Source organism: Oncorhynchus keta, unplaced genomic scaffold (assembly GCF_023373465.1).
Source record: "Oncorhynchus keta strain PuntledgeMale-10-30-2019 unplaced genomic scaffold, Oket_V2 Un_contig_3788_pilon_pilon, whole genome shotgun sequence".
Taxonomy (NCBI): Eukaryota; Metazoa; Chordata; class Actinopteri; order Salmoniformes; family Salmonidae; genus Oncorhynchus; species Oncorhynchus keta.
The window spans coordinates 87,457-97,500 of record NW_026287433.1 but is presented as its reverse complement, the minus strand read 5'-3'; the positions used below and the strand labels follow the sequence as shown (position 1 = coordinate 97,500).

The window sequence follows — 10,044 nt, the reverse complement described above, 5'->3', positions numbered from 1 at the left end:
GGTGTGATATCCAAAACATCAGAGATGTAGGATCTCAGTGCATTTGAGGTTTTAAAACGCTTCTGCAGTTTATCATTTCCATTTTGAAATTTTACGGAAAATGTATCAACCAATACAAAAATAGCCATTGATTATAATCCATATGATAATTCATATTTCCAGGGCCTCCCGAGTGGCGCAGCAGTCTAAGGCCCTCATTTCAGTGCTTGCTGTGTCACTATAGATCCTGGTTTGATCCCAGGCTGTGTCACAGCCGGCCCTGACTGGGAGACCCATGAGACGGCACACAATTGGCCCAGCATCGTCCGGGTTAGGGGAGGGTTTGGCCAGCAGCAATGTCCTTATCCCATCGCGTTCTAGCGACTCCTGTAGTGGGCCGTGCGCAATGCACGCTGACACGGTCGCCAGGTGTACGGTGTTTCCTCCGACACATTGGTGCGGCTGGCTTCCAGCTTAAGTGGGCATTGTGTCAAGAAGTGGTGTGGCTTGGTTGGGTTATGTTTCGGAGGACGCACGGCTCTCGACCTTCGCCTCTCCCGAGTCCGTGCAGGAGTTGCAGAGATGGGACAAGACTGTAACTACCAATTGGGTAACAAAAATTATAAATATCCAAATTTCCTTTTGCTGCAGGATTAGTGGCTGCTGTAGTGGCTCAAATTAAGATCCTACTTTTCTGTTCTTTCTTTGTCACTTTTAACATTTACTTTTGGCCCCTCTTAACACTTTACATTGTCTTCCATTCCTTCTCAGGCAAGTTTGTGTGAGTCTCTTCAGTCAGTTTATAGACTTTGTTTTAAATAGAATGTTCAGTCTGAAGTAGAAAACCAGAAGGATTCTACGATTACAGTACATAGACAGATTCTATTCATATTGCCTGAGATGGTGCACTGTCAATGAAATCCTGGTTCTTAATCGACTAACCTGGCTAGCGAAGAGTTAAAAACATATATTAAGAAATTAATTAATTCAACATTCTCTTTCCCATTCTAACTGAAACCTGAAGGAAACCAGTCTCTTCTCTTGATTTTTTTCTTTCACTTTACTGCCTCACAACCTCCCCTCTCTCTGTCCCTCTCTCTGTCCCTCTCTCTGTCCCTCTCTCTACCCTCTCTCTGTCCCTCTCTCTGCCCCTCTCTCTGCCCCTCTCTCTGTCTCTCTCTCTACCCTCTCTCTGCCCCTCCCTCTGTCCCTCTCTCTGTCCCTCTCTCTGTCCCTCTCTCTGTCCCTCTCTCTGTCCCTCTCTCTGCCCCTCTCTCTGCCCCTCTCTCTGTCCCTCTCTCTGTCCCCCTCTCTCTGTCCCTCTCTCTGTCCCTCTCTCTGTCCCTCTCTCTCCCTCTCTCTGTCCCTCTCTCTATACCCGCTATATGTCCCTCTCTCTGTCCCTCTCTCTGTCCCTCTCTCTGTCCCTCTCTCTGCCCCTCTCTCTGTCCCTCTCTCTCCCCTCTCTCTGTCCCTCTCTCTGTCCCTCTCTCTGCTCCCTCTGTCCCTCTCTCTGCCCTCTCTCTGTCCCTCTCTCTATACCCTCTCTCTGTCCCTCTCTCTGCCCTCTCTCTCCCTCTCCTGTCCCTCTCTCTGTCCCTCTCTCTCTCCCTCTCTCTGTCCCTCTCCCTCTCTACCCTCTCTCTGTCCCTCTCTCTGTCCCTGTCCCTCTCTCTGTCCCTCTCTCTGTCCCCTCTCCCTCTCTGCCCCTCTCTCTGTCCCTCTCTCTGTCCCTCTCTCTGTCCCTCTCTCTCTCTCTCTGTCCCTCTCTCTGCCCCTCTCTCTGTCCCTCTCTCTGTCCCTCTCTGCTACCCTCTCTCTGTCCCTCTCTCTGTCCCTCTCTCTGTCCCTCTCTCTGTCCCTCTCTCTGTCCTCTCTCTGTCCCTCTCTGTCTGTCCTCTGTCCCTCTCTCTGTCCCTCTCTCTGCCCCTCTCTCTGTCTCTCTCTGTCCCTCTCTCTGTCCCTAACTCTCTCTCTCTGCCCCCCTCTCTCTGTCCCTCTCTCTCTCTGTCCCTCTCTCTGTCCCTCTCTCTGTCCCTCTCTCTGCCCTCTCTCTCTCTGCCCCTCTCTCTGTCCCTCTCTCTGCCCCTCTCTCTGTCCCTCTCTCTGTCCCTCTCTCTGTCCCTCTCTGTCCCTCTCCTCTCTCTGTCCCTCTCTCTGTCCCTCTCTCTATACCCGCTCTGTCCCTATGTCCCTCTCTCTGTCCCTCTCTCTGTCCCTCTCTCTGTCCCTCTCTCTGCCCCTCTCTCTCTGTCCCTCTCTCTCTCTCTGCCCCTCTCTCTGTCCCTCTCTCTGTCCCTCTCCTGTCCTCTCCTATGTCCCTCTCTCTGTCCCTCTCTCTGTCCCTCTCTCCCTCTACTGTCCTCTCTCTGTCCCTCTCTCTCTCCCTCTCTCTGTCCCTCTCTCTCCCCTCTCTCTGTCCCTCTCTCTACCCTCTCTCTGTCCCTCTCTCTGTCCCTCTCTCTGTCCCTCTCTCTGTCCCTCTCTCTGTCCCTCCCTCTGCCCCTCTCTCTGTCCCTCTCTCTGTCCCTCTCTCTGTCCCTCTCTCTGCCCTCTCTCTGCCCCTCTCTCTGTCCCTCTCTCTGTCCCTCTCTCTACCCTCTCTCTGTCCCTCTCTCTGTCCCTCTCTCTACCCTCTCTCTGTCCCTCTCTCTGCCCCTCTCTCTGTCCCTCTCTCTGTCCCTCTCTCTGTCCCTCTCTCTATACCCCTGTCCCTCTCTCTGTCCCTCTCTCTGTCCCTCTCTCTGTCCCTCTCTCTCCCTGTCCCTCTCTCTGCCCCTCTCTCTGTCCCTCTCTCTGTCCCTCTCTCTGTCCCTCTCTCTGCCCCTCTCTCTGTCCCTCTCTCTCCCTCTCTCTGTCCCTCTCTCTGTTCCCTCTCTCTGTCCCTCTCTCTGCCCCTCTCTCTGTCCCTCTCTCTGTCCCTCTCTCTGTCCCTCTCTCTGCCCCTCTCTCTGTCCCTCTCTCTACCCTCTCTCTGTCCCTCTCTCTGTCCCTCTCTCTGTCCCTCTCTCTGTCCCTCTCTCTGTCCCTCTCTCTGTCCCTCTCTCTGTCCCTCTCTCTACCCTCTCTCTGTCCCTCTCTCTGTCCCTCTCTCTGTCCCTCTCTCTATACCCTCTCTCTGTTCCCTCTCTCTGTCCCTCTCTCTGTCCCTCTCTCTACCCCTCTCTCTGTCCCTCTCTCTACCCCTCTCTCTGTCCCCCTCTCTACCCTCTCTCTGTCCCTCTCTCTGTCCCTCTCTCTGCCCCTCTCTCTGTCCCTCTCTCTACCCTCTCTCTGTCCCTCTCTCTACCCTCTCTCTGTCCCTCTCTCTGTCCCTCTCTCTGTCCCTCTCTTCTGTCCCTCTCTCTGTCCCTCTCTCTGTCCCTCTCTCTGTCCCTCTCTCTGCCCCTCTATATGTCCCTCTCTCTGTCCCTCTCTCTGTCCCTCTCTCTGCCCCTCTCTCTGTCCCTCTCTCTGTCCCTCTCTCTGTCCCTCTCTCTGTCCCTCTCTCTGTCCCTCTCTCTATACCCGCTATATGTCCCTCTCTCTGTCCCTCTCTCTCCCTCTCTCTGCCCCTCTCTCTGTCCCTCTCTCTGTCCCTCTCTGTCTCTCCCCCCTCTCTCTGTCCCTCTCTCTACCCTCTCTCTGTCCCTGTCCTCTCTCCCCTCTCTCTGTCCCTCTCTCTATACCCGCTATATGTCCCTCTCTCTGTCCCTCTCTCTGTCCCTCTCTCTGTCCCTCTCTCTGTCCCTCTCTCTACCCTCTCTCTGTCCCTCTCTCTCCCCTCTCTCTGTCCCTCTCTCTGTCCCTCTCTCTATACCCGCTATATGTCCCTCTCTCTGTCCCTCTCTCTGTCCCTCTCTCTACCCTCTCTCTGTCCCTCTCTCTGTCCCTCTCTCCCTGCCTGTCCCTCTCTCTGTCCCTGTCTCTCTGTCCCTCTCTCTGTCCCCTCCCTCTCTGTCCCTCTCTCTGCCCCTCTCTCTGTCCCTCTCTCTGTCCCTCTCTCTGCCCCTCTCTCTGTCTCTCTGCCCCTCTCTCTGTCCCTCTCTCTGTCCCTCTCTCTGTCCCTCTCTCTGTCCCTCTCTCTGCCCCTCTCTCTGTCCCTCTCTCTGTCCCTCTCTCTGTTCCTCTCTCTGTCCCTCTCTCTGTCCCTCTCTCTGTCCCTCTCTCTGTCCCTCTCTCTGTCCCCTCTCTCTGTCCCTCCTCTACCTCTCTCTGTCCCTCTCTCTGCCCCTCTCTATGTTCCTCTCTCTGCCCTCTCTCTCTGTCCCTCTCTCTGCCCCCTCTCTCTGTCCTTGCTCTCTCTGTCCCTCTCTCTGTCCCTGTCCCTCTCTTGTCCCTCTCTCTGTCCCTCTCTCTGTCCCTCTCTCTGTCCCTCTCTCTGTCCTCTCTCTGCCCCTCTCTCTGTCCCTCTCTCTGCCCCTCTCTCTGTCCCTCTCTCTGTCCCTCTCTCTGTCCCTCTCTCTGCCCCTCTCTCTGTCCCTCTCTCTGTCCCTCTCTCTGTCCCTCTCTTTGTCCCTCTCTCGCCAAACTCTCTTTCCTCTCTCTCCTACCTCTCGACCCAGCTCTTTCATTCTCTCTCTCAAGCCCACTCGGTCTCTTCTTCTCACCCTCATTTTCTCCCCCTTCTTTTTCTCTCCCCCTAATTTTCCCTCTTACACCCCAGTCTCTCTCTTACCCCCTCTCAAACTGACACCCCCCCCTCCCTCCCTACCTCCCTCCCTCCCTACCTCCCTACCCCCTTTTCTCTCGTTAGACTAATTCACCCTCAGTAATTAGTCAGCTAGTTAATTGGCTGTCTAACAGGCTGATCAGACAAAAGACAGAGCAGGCCTGGACACAGCAGAGACACAGCAGAGTTTGCCCTTCACATTCTATAGACTCTAAACTCACATTGACTCTCTCAAACACTGTCTTTCTCTCTCTTGGTAGTTGCCATGCACACACACACACACACACACACACACACACACACACACACACACACACACACACACACACACACACACACACACACACACACACACACACACACACACACACACACACACACACACACACACACACACACACACACACACACACACACACACACCAGGGGTCATATAGTAGTTGATTTGGGAAAAGTGTGTAATTGTTCTGTCCGGCACTGGAGACCTAGCTGCCCTCCATGCAGCCGATTTCTTATAGAATAGCTCTGTAAAAAATACATCTGATTTTGATATATCTTTGTCTTATTTGTATGGAAGCCGAGTGAAGTTTAAGGTCTGTTTTCCCTGACCTAGAATAAATCTACAGCCAGAGTTAAAAGCATGCTGAATCTCTAAAAGTGTTTTGTAGTCCAGGAATAGTCGTTGTGTCTGGGGAAACCAGCCCTACGGGTTTATCTGAGAAGCTGAGGTTCCTTAGATTCGTCTTATCGTACAGTCATTGTTATTTCTATTATTTAATGCACACTAGCAGTTCCACAGTCTGACAGTTGAACTGAGAATGTTTTCCTGGTCTACATTAACTTTTATTTTCATCTCTGCAATTAGAATAAATCATTGCAATATTTGACATGAAAATGTCCCCTTGGTCTTTTTTTGAATGTCACACTGTTTTATAGTAGAAGTTACATTGAACACATGGACATTTCGCTGTGGTGGTTATTGCATTATTTCCAGCTCTTTCATACACTAGGAGAAACACTGCCTTTTCTAGAGATCATGTTATCTGTGCTATGGGAATATAATACATTCTGATATCTAACCTGGAACGTTATCTGTGCTATGGGAATATAATACATTCTGATATCTAACCTGGAACGTTATCTGGGCTATGGGAATATAATACATTCTGATATCTAACCTGGAACGTTATCTGGGCTATGGGAATATAATACATTCTGATATCTAACCTGGAACGTTATCTGTGCTATGGGAATATAATATAATACATTCTGATATCTAACCTGGAACGTTATCTGTGCTAGGGGAATATAATACATTCTGATTTCTAACCTGGAACGTTATCTGTGCTATGGGAATATAATACATTCTGATATCTAACCTGGAACGTTATCTGTGCTATGGGAATATAATACATTCTGATATCTAACCTGGAACGTTATCTGTGCTATGGGAATATAATACATTCTGATATCTAACCTGGAACGTTATCTGTGCTATGGGAATATAATACATTCTGATATCTAACCTGGAACGTTATCTGTGCTATGGGAATATAATACATTCTGATATCTAACCTGGAACGTTATCTGTGCTATGGGAATATAATACATTCTGATATCTAACCTGGAACGTTATCTGTGCTATGGGAATATAATACATTCTGATATCTAACCTGGAACGTTATCTGTGCTATGGGAATATAATACATTCTGATATCTAATCTGGAACGTTATCTGTGCTATGGGAATATAATACATTCTGATATCTAACCTGGAACGTTATCTGTGCTATGGGAATATAATACATTCTGATATCTAACCTGGAACGTTATCTGGGCTATGGGAATATAATACATTCTGATATCTAACCTGGAATGTTCCCATCTTTTCTTCTCCAGATATATCTTACATTCTGATATCTTCTGGAATGTTATCTTTGCTGTCTATAACTCTGAATTTGTTTTGAACGGTTTCTTCTTTCCTATCCAATATAATACACACCTATAACAAAACGTTATCTGGAAATCTTGTTCTATAATATCTTCTGATATCTAACCTGGAGCAGGATCTGGGTTCTAAGCTCTGGGAAGGATAAGACTGAGTTGTTCTAAGCTCTGGAGCAGTTCCTGAGTTTTCTTCTCCAGCTCTGGATCTTAGTAAGACTGAGTTGTTCCAAGCTCTGGGACAAAATGTTTATATTTGTTCCAAGCTCTGGGACTAAGACTGAATTGTTTCTGGAGCAGGTTTAAGACTTTTTCCTAGCTCTGGAGCAAAAGACTGATTGTTCACACTCTGGACAAAAGACTGTTGTTCCAAGCTCTTGGACAGGATAAGATCTTCTTGTTCCAAGCTCTGGAGCAGGAGTAAGACTGAGTTGTTCCAAGCTCTGGGACAGGAGTAAGACTGAGTTGTTCCAAGCTCTGGAGCAGGAGTAAGACTGAGTTGTTCCAAGCTCTGGGGCAGGAGTAAGACTGAGTTGTTCCAAGCTCTGGAGCAGGAGTAAGACTGAGTTGTTCCAAGCTCTGGGGCAGGAGTAAGACTGAGTTGTTCCAAGCTCTGGAGCAGGAGTAAGACTGAGTTGTTCCAAGCTCTGGAGCAGGAGTAAGACTGAGTTGTTCCAAGCTCTGGAGCAGGAGTAAGACTGAGTTGTTCCAAGCTCTGGAGCAGGAGTAAGACTGAGTTGTTCCAAGCTCTGGAGCAGGAGTAAGACTGAGTTGTTCCAAGCTCTGGAGCAGGAGTAAGACTGAGTTTCCTGCATGGGGGCTGGGGCTCTCTCGTCTACAACCAGTGTGGTGTGAAGGCACCGACCATATTCAACCTGACGCTCAACTAAACTAGTTACAGGGACCGTTATCATGTCATATAGTGGCCCTCTTTCACAGTTAGTATACGGTCTCTGAATAGGGTTGTGAATACGTGTGTGTGGTCTTACCTGGCGCTGGGGTGGCCTGGTTCCCAGCAAACTGTATGGGGATACACAGATCATTATCAATAGGAAACTTATCGCAGGTCAACATCTCCGGCCAGGGAAACCCGTATGTCTCCATAACGGGGGCACAGCTGTCCCTCACGGCCTCACACAGTGAACGACACGGGTAGATGGGCCTGTCCAGACACACAGGGGCAAACAGGGAACACAGGAACACCTGTGTATCCGCATGGCATCGCTTGGCGAGGAGCGGCACCCAGCTTCCCGCCTGCTGTTTGACCTCGGGCATGGTCTCGTGGTCCAGCAGGTTGGGCAGGCGCATCTTCTTGTAGCCCACGTTGTGGCAGAGGCGTAAATCGGCAGGGATGTCCACACACTGCGGCTCCTTGGTGTAGAAGCGACCGTTGTGGAAGTTGTCCGACTGCCAGCTGTAGTAGTCGTATTCATCAGCGGCCGAGGCGGGGGAGGTGAGGAGGAGGAGGAGGAGGGACAGTGAGAGGGATAGTGCCACGGTGAAGAAGGGGTTAGTGAGTAGTGGTCCCCTCCGCTGCTGCCTGCTGTGGCTGTGGTTCTTTTGTCCCTGTGCCATGTTGCTCTGAGCTCTCAGAGGGAGAAAGAAAGGAGGCCCAACGTGACTCAGGACTTCTGGAGGATAAAGGAAAAGTCTTTGTGCTGAAGAAACAAACTGGAATCCTTTTTTCCTGTCCAAGAACGAGAGTAGAAGCGGAGACAGAAAACAAAAAGAAAGTGTGTATTCCTGTCTTCTTTCAGCAGAGAGAAAATGAGTGTGTGTTAGTGTGTGTCCAGTCCTCTCCCCCCTGCGCTGGTAGAGCTGTGTGTCTCTGCCTCAGTGGTCGTAAGAAGGGAGACAAGGGTCGAGGGTAAGACGAGGGGTGAGTGGAGGGGGAGTGCTGTGTGTGCCTCTTTTCCGTCTCTCTAACTCTCTGTCAAACTCTATCTCTCTATTGCTCTCTCCTTGCAGTTCTGTGTATCTCACTCCACAGCTGTCTCTTCCTCTGTCTCTACCTCTACCTCTCTCCTGCTCTCTCTGTCTGTGTCTAGCAGTGTGTGTGGAGCAGCTACAGTATATCAGCTAGAGGGATAGTTTTTCCCTGTCTGCTGTCAGGCCTCCTTGTAGACTGCCTTCCACTGGCCCCACACAGCTCTACCTCAGCCAATCCGAGACCAGGGGGAGGTCCAGAGAGGGGGGAAGAGAACTCCCCCTCCACCTCACCATCTCTGGTAGACACTCCCTGAGGCAGAGAGAGGCAGGCTGAGAAGGAGAGAGAGAGAGAGAGAGAGAGAGAGAGAGAGAGAGAGAGAGAGAGAGAGAGAGAGAGAGAGAGAGAGAGAGAGAGAGAGAGAGAGAGAGAGAGAGAGAGAGAGAGAGAGAGAGAGAGGGACATATCGTCCAAACCCAAAAGGCCTGTGGTGTTGATGGTATAATAAACAAAATGATAAAATATACAAATACAATTCCTCCGCAGTATCATTAACAGCAGACTCCAACATTTCTTCAGTGGCAATAAACACACAGATTTCTTTCCTCAGGACCGCAGAGTGAGCGACATGCAGCTTGAGCCCCACCCTCTTCAACATTTATATCAATGAATTGGCGAGGGCACTAAAACAGACTGCAGCACCCGGCCTCACCCTACTTGACTCGGAAATCAAATGTCTGCTGTTTGCTGATGATCTGGTGCTTCTGTCACCAACCAAGGAGGGCCTACAGCAGCACCTAGATCGTCTGCACAGATTCTGTCAGACCTGGACTGAGAGTAAATCTCAGTAAGACCAAAGTAAAGGTGTTCCTCAACATCACAGGTAACTTCCACAAAGCCGAGAGAGAGAGAGAGAGAGAGAGAGAGAGAGAGAGAGAGAGAGAGAGAGAGAGAGAGAGAGAGAGAGAGAGAGAGAGAGAGAGAGGGAGAAATTAAAAAGTGTGTAATGTTTACTGTTCATTTGTATTGTTTTTTTATCTACTTCACTTGCTTTGGCAATGTTAGCATATGTTTCCCATGCCAATAAAGCCCCTAAATTGAATTGAAAGCAAATCACAATGTGTTTTCTTCCTGTTTGTTCTTCCTCTCTGCTCCTTTTTGTCACACAACTCTCTCTCTCTAACACACACACACACACACACAACAGGAGGCTGCTGAGTGGAGGTCGGTTTATAATAATGGCTGGACCGGAGCGAATGGAATGGTATCGAAATTGATTTATTTGATAAAATACCACTCATTCCACTCCAGCCATTACCACGTGTCCGTCTTCCTCGATGAAGGTGCCACCAACTCAATGTAGCGCACAAACCTTCCACTGCCACCACGCTCTGTCTGTGTGTGTGGGGGTCCTGTGGTTGAGTCAAGCAGGCTATAGCAGCTACAGGTGGCTGGGTTGTTTGGTGACCCTCTGTGAGATATGCTAATGTCTATGGTGGTGCTGAATAGAGGCGTACTGCTTGTCTGTCTCTTTCCATCAGTAA

General features: G+C 49.9%; 1 protein-coding gene across 1 annotated transcript in view; it reads right to left on the bottom strand.

Annotated features, from left to right (window-relative positions):
• LOC118379735 (secreted frizzled-related protein 5-like) overlaps positions 1–8,649 on the bottom strand; it is a gene marked incomplete at its 3' end in the record, with an annotated part of 38,615 nt that extends 29,966 nt beyond the window's left edge. The window contains exon 1 of the mRNA XM_052508645.1: positions 7,563–8,649. Within this exon, the coding sequence (XP_052364605.1) occupies positions 7,563–8,148 (586 nt within the window). The remainder of the gene's footprint in view (positions 1–7,562) is intronic.
• Positions 8,650–10,044: the final 1,395 nt, after the last annotated feature.